At 36.0% G+C, this 16,242-nt stretch overlaps 1 protein-coding gene across 1 annotated transcript in view; it reads left to right on the top strand.

The window, feature by feature from the left end:
- LOC110064844 (1-phosphatidylinositol 4,5-bisphosphate phosphodiesterase beta-4-like) overlaps positions 1-15,754 on the top strand; it is a 36,755-nt gene extending 21,001 nt beyond the window's left edge. Inside the window, exons 18-38 of the mRNA XM_089287982.1 lie at positions 90-240; positions 926-1,010; positions 1,591-1,663; positions 2,185-2,236; positions 2,722-2,773; positions 3,085-3,187; positions 3,890-4,054; positions 4,555-4,654; positions 5,350-5,454; positions 5,582-5,670; positions 6,288-6,498; positions 7,139-7,188; positions 7,477-7,542; positions 7,986-8,101; positions 9,073-9,148; positions 9,272-9,370; positions 10,356-10,432; positions 11,117-11,218; positions 11,706-11,763; positions 11,855-11,941; positions 12,531-15,754. Coding sequence (XP_089144108.1) covers positions 90-240; positions 926-1,010; positions 1,591-1,663; positions 2,185-2,236; positions 2,722-2,773; positions 3,085-3,187; positions 3,890-4,054; positions 4,555-4,654; positions 5,350-5,454; positions 5,582-5,670; positions 6,288-6,498; positions 7,139-7,188; positions 7,477-7,542; positions 7,986-8,101; positions 9,073-9,148; positions 9,272-9,370; positions 10,356-10,432; positions 11,117-11,218; positions 11,706-11,763; positions 11,855-11,941; positions 12,531-12,626 — 2,013 coding nt within the window. The 3' untranslated portion in view covers positions 12,627-15,754. The remainder of the gene's footprint in view (positions 1-89; positions 241-925; positions 1,011-1,590; positions 1,664-2,184; positions 2,237-2,721; positions 2,774-3,084; positions 3,188-3,889; positions 4,055-4,554; positions 4,655-5,349; positions 5,455-5,581; positions 5,671-6,287; positions 6,499-7,138; positions 7,189-7,476; positions 7,543-7,985; positions 8,102-9,072; positions 9,149-9,271; positions 9,371-10,355; positions 10,433-11,116; positions 11,219-11,705; positions 11,764-11,854; positions 11,942-12,530) is intronic.
- The last annotated feature ends 488 nt before the right edge of the window (positions 15,755-16,242 follow it).

Here is a 16,242-nt window from a genome sequence, read left to right as displayed (position 1 = left end):
ATTTTCATTCTCAAATGTTTCACAAAACCTAATGTAACTACCGGTATTAGTAATTTTTTAATTTGTAATTATTGGATGTTTTTTCAAAGACGTCAAGAGCTGCTAGCCTCACTCCCGAGGATATGGAATTCCTTAGTCAATACAGTTCTACCACAACTGCAGGAAGTATCCATCCCTACTTGTCGTCCCTGGTGAATTATATTCATCCTGTGTCATTCAGTGGATTTGACGAAGCAGAGAGTAAGTTCAAATTGTGTTAATGATAATCTCACAGGGCAGGAAAAAATCTGAGTCCGACTGCCTGGGGCAAGTAAATTTTGCTCTTGGGCAAGTGAAAATAGAAGTTCAGTGGCATGTTGGGAAAGTGAAATTAGCCTCAGTAGTCTAGTGAGTCTGATTAAAAATGTTCAGCTTGATAAATGATAATTTCCTGTCAGAAGCTATTTCAGAATTTGATTGAAACGCAGAACAAGCGCGAGCTGTTGACGTAATGATGGTACCTTCAAAGAGAATTTACATTTTGATGACATTTTGAAATCAGAATCTCCAAATTTTGATTTCTGCTCATGCCTGAGCAAAACTCTCCTAAAACGTGATGCTATTGTTAAAAAAAGGCATGTTGTCATGTTGCAAATGTCTTTTTGAATAGGTTGGAGCTAATTTGGCTCATATCAAGGGTGAAAATCTCCAAAATTTCCAAAATTGCATTTTTGATGTAAAGCTCTGGGAGTCAATGGGTTAAGCATGGCCTGTTTCTTTTAGGTCTTCCCAAACTGTAGTAGTTTTTGATCATGCAATGTTGATGTGTTCATTGGGCCTGCTGTTAAGTGCTCTAGCTGTTTTACCATTGTATTCTTTTCCACTGTCAATGCATTACAATTTGTAGATCACACAGCTCTTAGCATTTTGACGTTTGTTTTTGCAGAAAAGAACTTGTCCTATCAAATCTCTTCATTCAATGAGTCAACAGGTTTTGGTTTGTTGAAAGCAAGTCCAGTAGAGTTTGTGAAGTATCCTTTTGTGGAAGTTGATTTAGGATATCTCCTAAAATAAATATATAAAATGTTTTAATAATAGAAAATAAATAAATAAATTTACAATATGTATAGAGAGGAAGCCACATCAGCTTTTGGTTGGTTTCATGCGGGTCCTCTCTCCTGGACGAATTGGAATTTGGAAGTGCTGCTTTTTAGGGAGGGAAGAAATCCGGGGAACCCTGAGAAATTTAACCCTTGGAGCAAGGTGAGAACCAGCAACCAACTCAACCCACATATGGCTGCTCCACAACAGCCATAGAATTTTGAGATTCTGGACTGCTGTATGACTGAGGTTTTTAAATCCCTTATGGAGATTTTAGCCTAAGGCAATCAGAAAATCAAAACCTGGGAGAGTATGTCAACTCTAAGAAGCAGTGCGTGAAAAAAAGCCCAAAAATAAATAAAATTAAATACTCAAAATGTATTCCATCATCATGCCAAACAGGTGTAAAAATATGTACCAGTAATTTAATCACTTTTCTGTGTTGATGAAAAAAGTACTAAATGGATGGAAAAATTTGTATTTTGAAAAAAATCTTGACTGTTAATTTAGATATAACAAACGGCAACTGTCTAGGATTTATCCCAAAGGAAGTAGAGTTGATTCGAGCAATTACATGCCACAGGTAAGACCGATATGGTTCCAGTTTCTATTTTGTTTCGAGTTTGTGACTTGGGAATGGCTGGGGAATGTCATAAGAACTGTTTTCTATTTCTTAGATGCAACTAGTCATTGATGAACAATGGTTGCTCTCCATTATGCTGAACATTCCGTAAATCTCGTTCGAAAGTCAAATGAAAAGGTCTGATTCAGTTTGTTCTGACTGGAATAATTGGGACCTCTTTTGGAGGTGGTCCTCTTTGATTGGTCGGATTGGTCAGAATAGTCAGCATGGTATTCATTGTTCCACTTTGACAAACTGGTTTGCCCTTTTTCTCTTCAGTAGATTTTCACTTACGTGTGGGATTGGAAAAAGAAATAGAAAATGACAATAGCCACTCCTCTCGGTTGCACTGGTTTAATTGGAAATGTCTTTCCATTTTGCTTGGTTAGTCCTGCTGGTGTCTGACTGGTTGTTCTGGGATAATGGAAATCACCCAATATTTCTATTTTCATTCTCATGGTATTTTCACCTTCCATTACTAGGTGTTCTGGAATGTTGGTTGCCAAATGGTTTCACTCAACTTTCAAACTTCAGGTATCAACAAAACTGTGAATTGTCCTTATCAAAACTAATAGATTCCATTTTTCCATGTGTCTGTTAAGTAACAGATCAAAGATGACGTCAAAATGCAGTAAGAACAAAAACATGGTATGCTAGGTGAAGGCCAAGTGCGTCAGTGATACATGCTCTTGCCACGTTTTGAGGTCTTCTGTGATCTATCTCTGAACAGACACGCAGCAACATGGAATCTACACCGCATTTGTTTTACATAATAAAGAAACAAAAAAGAATGTTAATGACCTCATCTATGACTGTCTGTCTCCCAACAGATGGTAAGTATGCATGAATAATTTGACTTATTATGTGAAATGGAGGGTATCAGGAATCACTACGATAATATTAAATCAAAATAATATTATTGCAGTTGATGTCAGTGTATATTCTATTACTATCAATATCTAGATTAATTGAGAGACGTTAGTGGAAAAAAAAATGTATGAACCTTTTGACCTCCACAGACTTAGCTTTTCAACTGAACGATGGAAAATTTGAATACAACAAAAGATGTGGGTATGTAGCTCTTGGTCAGATTTTTTTCTCATTACAGTATATGAAATACTATTATTTTAACAATTACATTACTCGCTCTTAATTGCTATGAGGTGATAGTTGATTCAGCCAAAGGTAATTGTTTTAGTAGAATTCTGCCTGAAATTTACTTCATTGAAAAATTTTAACCCTGGAGCCTGATTGGTGAAGGAGAGCTTGATTCTCTAAATTGTATAATTAATTTACAGTTTTTGCTGTATGCAGGATTCTTTTTTGTACTGTAGAGGAATGTAGTATTTCTCAGATGTCATTGTCATTTTGGCAACTTTCAGGTACCTCCTCAAGCCAGATCTGATGTGTCGAACTGATCGGCAGTTCGATCCATTTACTGAAACAGTAATCGATGGAATGGTTGCTGCTTCAGTGACTGTCAAGGTGAGTATCGCTCTTACATGAAAAGTTATTATCTTCTTCTAGGGGTTGTGAATGGTAAATATGAGACTTTGTGAAACAAGCGTTTTTCTTTGTGAGCCCAAGACATTTTTACTTCCTCAATAGTGAGACTGAGACTTCAAAGTATTTTAAATGCGAGGTCAAGATGTTCAGGTTCTCAGACATTCAGATGTCATTTGGTAAAAAGCGAATGAACAAACTGGTACTTCGAGAAATTCTTAGCCTTGCAAAAATTGAGAGTGCGAATTGAAACAGCTGTGTAAAACAATTGATACTGCAAGACATAAACTTATATAACTACCAAAAATGATTGCGAGACACAAAAATTTTGCGGTACTCGTGACTTTTGAAGAACCATTCGCCACCTCTTCTTTTCAAGTTTCATTACAACTTACTCCCCGAATGTGAAACTTACATTGTGAGCAGTTAGGGCTAATGCTTGAAACATTAGCTTTACTAACTCACTATTGCGGTCAATATACCTTTATCAACTTCAAATTGACATTAAATAGCTAAATGTTTCACCCACCCACTGATACAGCTCAAGAGTTTCTTTAGAAACTAATACCTTTGTTTATAATTTCTTCCACTGATTTGTTCCTGAAGAGTTTTTGACTGGTGTATGGCATGAGCAATTATTAGTAATAATAATATTGTGACTTGATTTTGTTTCTGTATTTGAAGGTGATTTCAGGGCAGTTCTTGTCTGACAAGAGGATAAGCACTTGTGTGGAGGTAGACATGTATGGTCTTCCCACTGACACGTTACGCAAGAAGTACAAGACAAAGTATGTTCCAAACAATGGAATGGATCCTGTCTATGAGGAGGAAGAATTTGTGTTTAGACGGGTAAATACATACACTGTGAATGAGCTAATAAACGCCCACTCTCAAATACATGCCTCGTACCTAATAAACACTCCTCTACAGTGGAAAGTTTGTATTAGATAGATTCAATTCAAAATCGGTAGAGTATGTAGCGAGAGGCCAATTTGAAATTATGAGCAGGAAATACTCCCTGAATTGCATGACACGAGGTCCAATTACTAATTATATCATTCAATAACAAATTTTGAAATTATAAGGTTACAACTTCTTCTGGGTGAAAAAGTCATGCCTAGAGTTTTCCACAAGTTGTAAAAACTGTAGTAGGTATCCAATTACAGGTATCCAATTGCAAATTAAAGTTAAAATTAGATAGCTGTAATTAGACATCCATGTGATCGTGTACTGTTAACGTGACAAATCAGCACCCAGAGAACCAGTCATGATTGAGAATTTTGTTATAGAAACAATTATTATACATGAAATGTGTGTGAAAATGTATTAATTTATTTCGGTGTCACCAGGTTGTCTTTCCAGACCTTGCTCTCCTGAGATTTGGTGTTGTAGATGATAATGATAAACTCATCGCTCAGCGGGTCGTTCCATTAGATGGTTTACAGTCTGGTAGGTCATACGTATTGTAGGAAAAACCTGTATAGAGAATCTTATTCGTGGATTGTGACTAATGTGGCCATGATATATCAAACGATGCATCAAGAAATTGTGTTGGCTGCAAAAATGTTGAAAGTGTTAATGACAGCTGTTGTAAATATTTGTAAATTTTAATTGTTTGTTTGTATCCAGTTATACCTGAGATGGCATGGGAAATGTATAATTTTGTGCTAAAAGAAAACATGTGAGCGCTTTGAAATGATTTTGACGATATTATTTGTCCCACAACCAATGCTATGGTAAATCAAACCACTGGCTGGATTATTGCCAATAAGGTTTGAAGTTTTTCCACACAGGGCTCAATAAAAGTGCTGTCCAGTCGTCTAGGAAAGCAGATTTTGCTACCGGGCAAGGAATGTTTCCTTCTCCTTTGGCCGATGGGCAAGGGATCAGGCTAATCATCTGCCAAATAAAAATAAGAAAGAGAAGCTAAGGACCTGCCCTGGGCAAGCAAAATTTGAGAGTTGCCTGTCCGAAGGGCAAGCTAGAATTCAAGTTTTTTCAAGTCTTCTCACATCTGATTGATTTTCTCTTGTGGCACAATAACATTTTACAAAATAATGGTCATTACAAGTGTTCATGCTTTTCTGATTGTTGTAATGTTCTTTTTTCAGGTCATCAGTGCTCATATTTTGTTCGCTTTGTAGGTTTTCGGCATATTTCCCTGAGAACAGAACACAACATGCCACTGCCATTGGCAACATTATTTTGTCAAATTTCCCTTAAGACATACATTCCAGAGAGATTTACAGGTTAGTAACACTTTATTACCTGGTAACTACTACATTTATCTCTTGTAAAGTAAGTAATAATGTTAAAGTTAACGCTATTCAGAGGATTAATATTAACTGCAAATTTGGCCTTCGTTTTGACCAATAGCCATTGTTGACGAGCTCTCAGAGCCCTTAAAGTACCAATCTGCTGTTGACAAGCGAGCGGCCCAAATGGTTGTGTTTGGAATTGATGAGGTACATGAATTTGTATGCAAGAATAGACCATTTTGTTCTCGCTATTGGACTCAAACTAACTTGCTACTGAGGCTAATCTGGGAATTCTTTGTTAATGCAAATGACATTTATCTCTTTTTAATGATTTATTCCCCTCTATGAGCCTCCACTGCAAGATAGTTCCAATCCAATTTGGAGAATGTGAGACAATATAGCCCATTTGGGAGGGGAGTTCTACAGCCTTGCAGTAATGTTTTTGTGAGATCACTTGTAGGTCTGTAAGGATAAAAGTTCTAATACTGTACAATAACAGGAGACTTACTAGAATTTGGGTTACTTCAGTCTTGACTCAAATGTACATTATTTTTCAGTCCTTCTATTGATACATATTTTCTTGGAAAACTGTTAATTTATGTACGAGTAAACAAAGTTGTTGTTGTCTTTATAGCCCAAGGTAATGCAAAACAGTGCCATTTTGGACAAAATTTTGTAATGTAAAATACAAAGTTAAGAACTCTGTTATGCTGGTACAGGTTAATGAGCCTTTCATTTTAACTGGCAGTAAACAATATTGTTACATTATTGCATCATGTCACAAAAAATAGAATCGTGTCTTAGCATTTTGTATTTGTTTCCAGGAAGAAGACAGCAATTTTCCTTCATTCATGAAGATTTCTTCATCCTCTAATTCAATATCTAAAATGAAGGCTCCATCGTCAACCTCCATCAGCAATGTGGGCGTGTCTTCAGCCCCGTCACGGACACGGGAGTCTGTTGTGACGCTAAATTACAGTGGTGCAAGATCCTCGTCAGAGCTTACGCTGATTGAGAGTAATGTGCCCAAGAAACGTAAGTTGTCAATTTTTGTATTTTTCCTACCAGTTAAATTACCCTCATGCAGCACTTTCTTTAAGGGCCAAGCACCAGGGAAATTGACCAGCTGTGAGGATGATTGTGGTGGCCTGGTTTGACCATCCAGAGGAAAGTATTTCTCATAGAGAAGTTCAGTTCAATTACTTTTGCTTGCCTGTGAAAACCAGTTGCCTTCCTGCTGAAAACATAAATGAAACCAAGCTCTTGCCAGGAGGGTGAAGACTTTGATAGTACAGATTTCTATGGATCAATTTCTCATGCCTAGCTAAAAAATTTGCTTCATTACTGACAACTTTGACTAAGACATGAAATTTGAATCAATCAAAGAAAAGTTAAACTAACATACATGATGGTACACTTTCCCCAAATTCTCCAATTTTTAAGGGAATAAGCAATGGCGACTGCACTAGTTGGCAGGTGTATTATTATCCTACGTGAATAATTAAAGCAAATTTATTAATGCAACAGTGATTTAGATTCAGATTCAGATTTCAGTGTTCATCAACATGAGGATCTTGTGACTGATATTTGCTAAAAATGTTATGACAGGAGCTCCCTTAATATGCTTTCCTTTGCACTTTTGGTTATTTATAACTTCATTCCTTTCTCTGTTTAGACGACTTCAAATTTTCTCCAGTTATTGTGGAAGAATTGAAGAAAGACAAGGTAACTCACTGCAGATGACAAAACGTTGTATCCCTAAGCTTTTAAAATCTTCCTTGAAAATTGTGTAGTTATTTATAGTGTACTAATTAATTTCCTGTGATGACAAAGTTTATCACTATGTGCCTCACCAATGTTTGGCCAGAGAAAATCTCAGTTAATCATATTCTCATTTGAGGACCATTCTCACCAACAAAATAGCAAAATTTGTTCATCAATGTTGCATACAATTATTGAAGTTCTACTGAATGTTCACTGGTGCCAGCAATGATGATTTTTTTCCAATTGCAGACATTTTTAAAGGTCTTTAAAAGACATCAGAAAGAAAACGAAGCACTTTTGAAGAGATACACAAAAGTAAGTACATACTACTTTAAATTTTTTCTTGCGTCCATAAAACCAAGCAATAGCTCAATTGTAGACCATTAACTGATGTCATCAGGAACTTTTCCAGTTGTGTCTTCAGTGGGGAAAGAATTTATATAGAGCGCAAGGAGCAGGGATGGCACAGTCGAGAGAGCACTTGCTTCCCGGCAATACGCCCTGGGTTCAATTCCTGCCCAGTGCCACATGTGGGTTGAGTTTGTTGTTGGTTCTCGCCTTGCTCCGAGAGTTAAATTTCTCAGGGTTCCCCGGATTTCTTGCCGCCACAAAAAGCAACATCTCCAAATTCCAATTTGACCAGGATAGAGGACCTGCCTGAAAACCAGCTAAGGTTGATGTGGCTTCCTCTCTAAATATTGTAATTTATTTATTTATTTATTTTACTTTTACAATGATTTTATGTTGTATTTTTTCAGGAACGTTTGGCCATGCAGAGAGTTCATACTGGACAACTGGAAAAGCTGATAACAAACTACGAGAAGATAAAAACCACAGCTATAAAAACATTTGAGCGTGCAGTCAAACGATGTGGGTGAGTGGTACTACCATGGGGAAGGGGATGGCCAGTATGTCCTGTTTCCTATACTTTTCTCTCCTACTTCCTCTGCCCTCCCCTCTTAACTCCAGGTTTTGGTTAACAGGCTTAAGGTTACCAAACTGTTACCCACAACCTATTGAAGTTAACTGAAATAAATGGAGATGGTGATAGACTGCTCTCAGAACAATGAATCAATGATAAGTTTTAAACAGTGAAAGAAGGATTTCAGTTGTTTTTGTGACTCTTACACTTTGATTAAGAATTAAGCTTTATTATGTAAAAGTCAGTGGTACACCAAGTGGTAACAAATTGATAAAAACAATATGATATCCTCACTTGTGAAGATATCATTTTTTGATAATGATCTTCTGACCCTTTAACTACACTTAAAGTTGTTGATGTATGATCGAAACATCTTCTGATCTTCTTTGGTCATCCTTGGCAATCTTCGGAAATTTTTGGTAATCTTCGGAAAATGTCCAGAAATCTACCGCAGATGTTCGGAACTGTTCATCTGGCCTTCTGACCAATTTTGAAAAATCTTTCGAAATTTTCAGAAAATTGCCACAAATATTGTTATGTACTGTGAATATTTTATATAATAAAAAGAAAATTACATGGTCGCTTGGAGATGCAAAATTTATCTTCTCATGTTGAGAAATATTTCACTTGTGCGCTGCACTAACTTGTGAAATATTTATCAACACGAGAAGATAAATTTTTTATCTCCGCGTGGCCATGTAATATCCTCTATTTAGGCCACCAGATTTTCATTGACAATGGCCTGACGGATTAGCTAAACAGAGATGACAAAATGTCTTGTAAATCTGTTTAGTATGCATTTTAAATCAGTGAAGATAGAATTAGTGTAGAACTTTTTAATGCAGTTGTTTAATAATCGGCACTGTTTTGGAAGAAAATAAACTTAAAAGGTGGATCAAATTAACAATGTATGTCTGTTTCAGGGAAGACAAATCTGAAGAATTGCGAAAAGTTCATGACAGCAAGATGCTTTATCTCAACAAAACCCAAACTGACAAGGTAGTAAAAGTAACTGTGCACCTTACAACATTTCTTGCATTTGAAACATCTACATCTTTGCTGTTTTTATGTAAGTGGTGATCCACTATGCAGAAAACAACATGCGAATATTGCTATTTGCAGGCAAAGGAAAAATTAACAAGCCAAACAGAGGAGTGGATAAATATGGTAAACAGACAAGTTGAGGAGGAAATTGGGTTCTATGAGCAACAGGCTGAGCTGGTAAGTAGTTAAGTAATTGGATTGAATGGAGTGCAATTCGGGGAGTAATCACGCATTTATTAAGTAATTTCAAAATCGGATGAGCTCAAAGCAGGAGGCCAATTTTGAAATAATCAGCATGATTGCTCCCTGAATTGTATGACGTGAGGTCCAATTACTAAATTTTACTAAATTGTGTGTAAACAAATTTTGAAATTGAAAAATTCTTTTGAGAATTTCCTTTGAGCAAAAAAGTTAGTAGCACTCTCTATTAGCTTTCAAAACTGAAAGAAACATTAAGAAGGAAGCCATTAAACAAGCGTAATTGACAGGCAAATGGCGTAGGCATCCAATACAGGTATCCAGTTTCAATAAGTTGTAATGGGATACCTGTAATGGACACCGACTAGATCCTGCACTGATTACATGACAAAGAGGCGTGTAGAGAACCAATCACGATCAAGAACTTTATTACAGATACAATTACAATTACGTAAACAGTGAATTTTTTCTCTTTTGATTTTTCTACCTTCCTATAGTTTTTTCTCTTGGTTTCCACTCTTCAAATTTTTCATTAGCTTGCAGTTTTTTGGTTTCTGTAATACAGATTTTGACTCCTTGTTGGAAAATTTTACTGTTTCTCCTAGTTCCGATCACCTTGGGAATCAATTTTCCATCCTCCTGTAGACTTTCTGAACATCACTTTCTTTCTATGTTCCAGCCCCTTTTTCTCCACAAAGAAATTTGATGATATGTACATATGAGGCAGTATCTCCTTGTCTTCTTATTGTGTGTCTGCATTAAAGTGTGTTTGAATGAATAGGAGAAATGAGATACAGCAAGTTTGGAGCATTACTTCCACTACCCTGCCACTATTGTTCTTGATTTTACTTGGGAACATATTTTTAAAGAACAAGAAATGTACAGGAATGAATTAACTCAAGTGGCAGGGTATTACGAGTAAAGCCTCAAGTTGTTAATTGACATGGTGTCTTCCATTTCACAGCAACTGGAAACTTTGAAGAAAGTTATGGACTCTTCTCATGAGGCTCAAATTAAAGAGGTTACAGCAAGACACGAGAAGTAAGGATTATTCATTGTTAAAAGCCATGTCGTGTCATAGTTTAGCCATGCCTGTAAGGGGCTGTAAGTAGATCATTTCATGTTTGCAAAGAGTTTACAGCTTTGAAAGCCTTTGCATGCAATGCAGGCCTATGATCTAAAGTTAAGAGTTACATCCTGGTTACAGTTTTTGTCGTGCCTTAATAGCCATTGTCATACAGTAAACGTGTTGTTATTGTAGCCTGAAGCTGCACTGTAGGTAAAAGGTTAAAGTCTGCATACGAGTCAAGTGGCTTATCAGGGCAACTATTATCTCCAGTTTCTGTAGAGTGAAGGGAATAGGAGTACTTTTACTCCCCCCTAGATGGCATGCTGGACCCATCACTGGGTTACCCCCAGCATTAAGTTCACCCGTACCCATTTATACACCTGGGTGGAGAGAGGCACTGTGAGAGTAAAGTGTCTGCGGTCAGGGCATGAACTTGGACCGCCCAATCCAGGATCAAGCACACTAAGTATGAGGCCACCACGCCCCCTACAAAGCAGCTTCAATGTAGGCAGATGAAAATGTTTGCTCAATGTATCGCTGAAAAATTAGACAGATGTGTGCAGTGTTGAAAAAAAAAAAAAGAAATTCAGCGACAACTTTTGTCCAAGTTAGTTGGGTAAAGGTGTTAATTGCCCTGTGTTTTTTTTCATTTAAAGGGAAAACAGTGAGATAACAAAGAAACAGACAAAACAGTCAATGGAATCTGCTAAAGCCCTTGCACTGGACAAAACTATCCAGTCTAAAGAGGAGAGAGACAGGTATTAAACTGCTTGTTGGCTTCATAAATCATTTAATAATGTAAATAGGACAATCTTAGGTATAAAAATCTAAAAATGCAAGACCACTCAAATGGCAGATATTAAGCAGTACTTTCATGTGGTACTATTTATTGTGCTGTTCAAATTGGTTTAAACCTGTTGAGTCTGTGGATGAAACCCTGGTGTGTGACCATTCAATTGAAAGCTATCGAGCAGTACTTTCATGTGCTGCTGTTAATTATTCTGTGAAAGGTAGCTTTGACGATTTATTCTATGGATGGCACCTGGTGTGTTTATTAACATTCAAATGGAAGCTATGGAGCAGTAATTTCTTGCACTCTGGGTCCTGTTACCGATTCCCAAGAAAAAGTTTGTTTAATTTCTGTTCTTGAGGTCCCCTACAGTTTTAAGAGTCAAATTCCAGCTATAATACATTTTTATAAAAGCGTAGTTTTCTTCTGACAGACTTACCTTTGTATGTTTTCAGGAGACAGAGAGAGCTTGATAAGCAAAATCTGAAACAATTTGTTGATGAAAGGCAGAGGGTACGTAAAGCATCATGAATTTTACCTCTTTGGAATTAGGTGTTGAGGCATTAAACTTACAGATATGATTGATATGTTTTGTTTGTAATAGTTGTCAAACAGGCAAGAGAGGGAACTGGAAGAGCTTAAAAATCAGCACAAAGAAGAGAAGAAGAATTTAGAAGTTGAATTTCAGAAGGTAGAAATATCAAATCATCATCGTCGTCGTCACATTTTTTATTAATCGAAACTCTTGGCACACAACCATACAAACATCTGTAAAATTACCAGACTGCTTGATCTGAGGCTCGACAAAAACTTGATTTTCAGCTTGCTGTTGGACAAGTAGCTCCCACATTTTGCCTACCCCTGGGAAGTCTAAGTTTACTGTTGTTAAATTTAGTTGGCTGACGACTTGCCTGAGTCCCTGGCCCATCAGGCCAGTGAGAATGAAAAGTTACTTGCCTGGCAGGAAAATGACATCTAGACGGCACTTTTTTCGAGCCCTGCGATCCCATTTAACACAATTTGACAAAAAATCTGACAAAATTGTGACCAAGTTTTATTATTTAAATGCTTTCCCTAGCTTGAGGATAGTGTGGTTTGTTTGGTCAACACTTATCCATTGGATGGTTATTTATATGGTGGATAGCTTCATCCACGCTTTGAACCACTGGGGCCAGGACTGCTTCACTCTGTCCATTGCTGTGATCATTGGGCCTCTGCACTTCTAATTTGGCAAATTGTGTACAGTACCTTCAGCTTTTCAATCTTTTTTTTTTGATTAGGTTATGTCAGAGAACATGGATGAAATCAAGACAAATGGCGAAAAGTCCAGAAAAGCTATTCACACTGCCTTTCAGACCATTCTGCCGACCCACTGAGGGCCATTCACGCTAAAGTAACCTTTTGTACATTAATTTAATGTATAATAATTATCTACTACTGCAGGCAGTAAACAAGGTTTTGTAACATAATAGTATAAAATATGCAAGGGGTAACTAGGCCAGAAACAATTTGTTGTGCTTTAGTCAGTTTAGAGCCATATTTATAAAACAGGAAACATGTTAAGAAGTATTTTATTGGTTTTAAGAGCCATGACACGTACATTGCACCACGTAGATATTATTCTACAGGCCATGTGTAAGCTCAAAACATTAATTCAGCAGACAATCCTATTGACAGGTATGCATAATTATTTTAATTAGTACATGCATAATTATGTTAATTATGTTAAGTAAGTCAGAGAACTATAAACTGCTGGTTGTAACATAACGTATTTTTAGCCCTAATGTTCTAGCTACTGGTTTCTGTATGTGTCGGTTTTTGTACTGTTGGGGGAATTTACATTAATTTTAATATCTCCCTTTTCGGGGTCAATTCCTTCATGCTAAGAACACGCATCTTTGATAAGTTGAAGAGAAGTTTTATCTGTTGATCACAAAGTCAAACGTTGCAGGCGTAAGGCTGTGAGCTGCATTTTGTGAAATAAACACCAGGCCTTCAAATAAACACCACTTTCCATAGGCCATTTCCGAGTTACATTGTCTCTCTGTTTTAAAACGAGTCCTCATGCAAAACAACTCATGTGAAAATGAGTTTGATTAGCATGAAAATAAACTTGTAGGCAGAATGCATTTTCATATGAATGGTTTCGCTTGGAAACTAGTTTTGACACAGAGGCAAAAGATAACTAGGAAATGGCCTATTTTACACCACTTTTTGGTCTAGGTTTTGGATTTATTTGAACCCAACCCTTATGTTACTGATTCTTGTCAAATGGCAATGGTGCATATTTTTATTTAACTGATTCCCAGACCACTACCAGAATACTAGCTAATGTTTTTTTCACTCATTCCAACTAAGGAATCTTGGTGTACTGTATTCTTAACTCCACAAACACCTTGACATTTCTCTCCCAAGAAGAATATTAATTATATTGTTAGACCATTAGATCCCATACAAAGACCATGCACAATTATTTGTTAATTTTGCAAGTAGCCCAAATTAATTCTGAATTTGTTAGTGTCCAAATTAACAGAGAATTTAGTAAGTTTCGTGTGCAAGATAAATAACAGTTATATTGCTACATCCTGGTAGAACAGTAAAAGAATTAAAAAAACTACCCTGATTGCCAAAATTGGAATCTGCCTAGCTAGCCTGCAGCCTCGGCCAATTTAGTCAGGTCTCAAAATGTTATTTCGAAATCGGACAGCATTGTAGTCCTACATGCATTGCATATACTAACCATCTAAAATTTCCATGAAAAAATGTCATTTGATAATTTTAGATATATATATATGATAGTTTATGATAGATATGTGTAGTTAGTGAAAAGTTTCATGCAAATATTTTGATATCAAAATGGACAGTAGATAAGCATTATTAACCTTAACATTCTGTAAGTGTCAAGTTATAAATTTAAAAACCAATACAATTTTTACGTGGAAAAAAAACTTAAGAATGGATGAGCAATGAAAGTGCTACCATGTAGTTTGTAAATAATATTAGCTTGGTGTTTATTGTGTCATCAAAGGCGACAAAGTTATTTCATGCAATTTAGATATATAGTACCAAAGGAGATGTATATATATTTGTTTACCAAAGAAATCATCTTTAAACCAGAACATATTGATCTATCACATTATTTAAACCTATTTGACGTTAACAGAAATGACTAATTAGTAAGTGGACGGAAATATGAGTTGGTCAGTAGGCAGGGTTCATACTGCTCCCTGAGTAGTGTAGCTTATTGGGTCTGTAGCCAATCAGATTGCAGGAAAATTTGAATGGACTAATCATAAGGCGGGATTTGGCCCATGTGACCCTTGGGCCAAATCCAGCCTTCTGATTGGTCCATTCAAATTTTCCTGCAATCTGATTGGCTATGAACCCAATAAGCAACCTATACTACTTTCCTGTAAGGCAAATCATGAATTGATTCTGTGCCAGCTTTATTGAGCTTCTTTATTGTTATCAAAATATTTAATTGCACTCTTTTATCAAGTTTTCCAAAGACACTTATTGGGGTCATTTCCATGTTGAACTGTTTAGTGGTCATAGGCAGGTTTGGTTTTAAGATTGGCAAGTGAAGAGCACAGAATCAAATAAGCAAACTGGAGCTGTAGAACGCTCTTGACAAAACTCCTCCATTCCATAATTTGTGCAGGATATGTTAAAACAAAAACACTCTATAATATCCAAACTTTATCATCTGTCTTTATGAAGGTTTGCTTTTTGAATTGTAAATTACTTTGCAGAGTAAGAAAAGTCAATAGCTGATACAATGTACAAATTTTGTGAAATGTTTTCTAGTATGCTTAAACTCTTTGTGGATATTACTTTACATAATTATGACTCCTATAACAATTATTATATCTATAAGGAAATTAACAGCTAATAACACAGAAATGGTTGGGTATGGCAAGGCTAGAAGGGAAAAAAAAGCTTGAAATTTTTCCACCATTTATTTTCACCAACCTGATTTATGAGAGGAAAATTATTTTCTAGGTAAGCGAAAAATAACATACTAACATAAGTTAAACAAGAATCAAAGTGTTTTTGAGTGCTAGGAAATAGATATTTATTTATATATTAAGTTTTCATGGTTATTTACGTGAAGACATTTGAGAGAGAGAAATAGAGAGAGACAGTTCTGAGGTGACTAAGAACTTGGTTGTTGTTCATCTCAATAATTTTTTTTAATGTACCCGTAAGCTCTCGAGGAAACAGACCTGTCTTTGCAACAGCCTCAATAATCTTTTTGCTGTCATTTCATCTGCCTCGTGTGGGTACTCATGACATTAATTTGTTGTCTCTTCTTATTATACTATTGATACAGTAAAGTATGGAGATCAGTGAGATTTTAATTATTATAATTATAATATTATTAATAGCTAATGATATTATGTTGATTGATAATAATAGATTAATACCAGATATAGATATTGAATGTATTCAGGGAAACAGAAACATTTGAATAAAGCTATCTTTTAAGATTTCATTAACTTCATCTGTAGTGTTGTTGTTACAGTTCATGTTTGTCCTTATTCGATCACCACTGAAGCTGGCATTTTCATTCAATTTTCTCCCTCTCTCCTCAGAGTTACTTACAGTGGACACCTTTAACCAAAAAAACCATGCATTTCGTGTCAAAACAAGTCAGTCTGCCAAAAACAAGCTCAATCCTGCAAAAATTAAAATTGGCCCAAAATGCTATATACGCCCTTTTTGCATGAAAGCCTTCAATTAACAATTACTAGATGGGGTCTTGCAAAATATTGTGATTTGTTAATTGTTTGTCAGTGACCTGATTCATATTTTTGTAGATAGTTATTGATATTCTATTTTATATATTTTCATAGTACATAGTTTATATCTGTTTTATCCTGTTATTTAGGGAGATGCCATAGGGTCAACATCTAGTTTTCCTTTTCAAGATGTGCTTTGTATTGTATTTTATTTTCATCATCTTGAATAAAACACATCTTGTCAGTGGCA

The sequence above is a fragment of the Orbicella faveolata genome, unplaced genomic scaffold, assembly GCF_042242905.1.
Source record: "Orbicella faveolata isolate gen_17 unplaced genomic scaffold, um_ofav_v1 contig_15, whole genome shotgun sequence".
In the NCBI taxonomy this organism is placed as follows: Eukaryota; Metazoa; Cnidaria; class Anthozoa; order Scleractinia; family Merulinidae; genus Orbicella; species Orbicella faveolata.
Note: the sequence above shows the minus strand (reverse complement) of the source record. Positions and strands in the feature narration are given on the sequence as shown.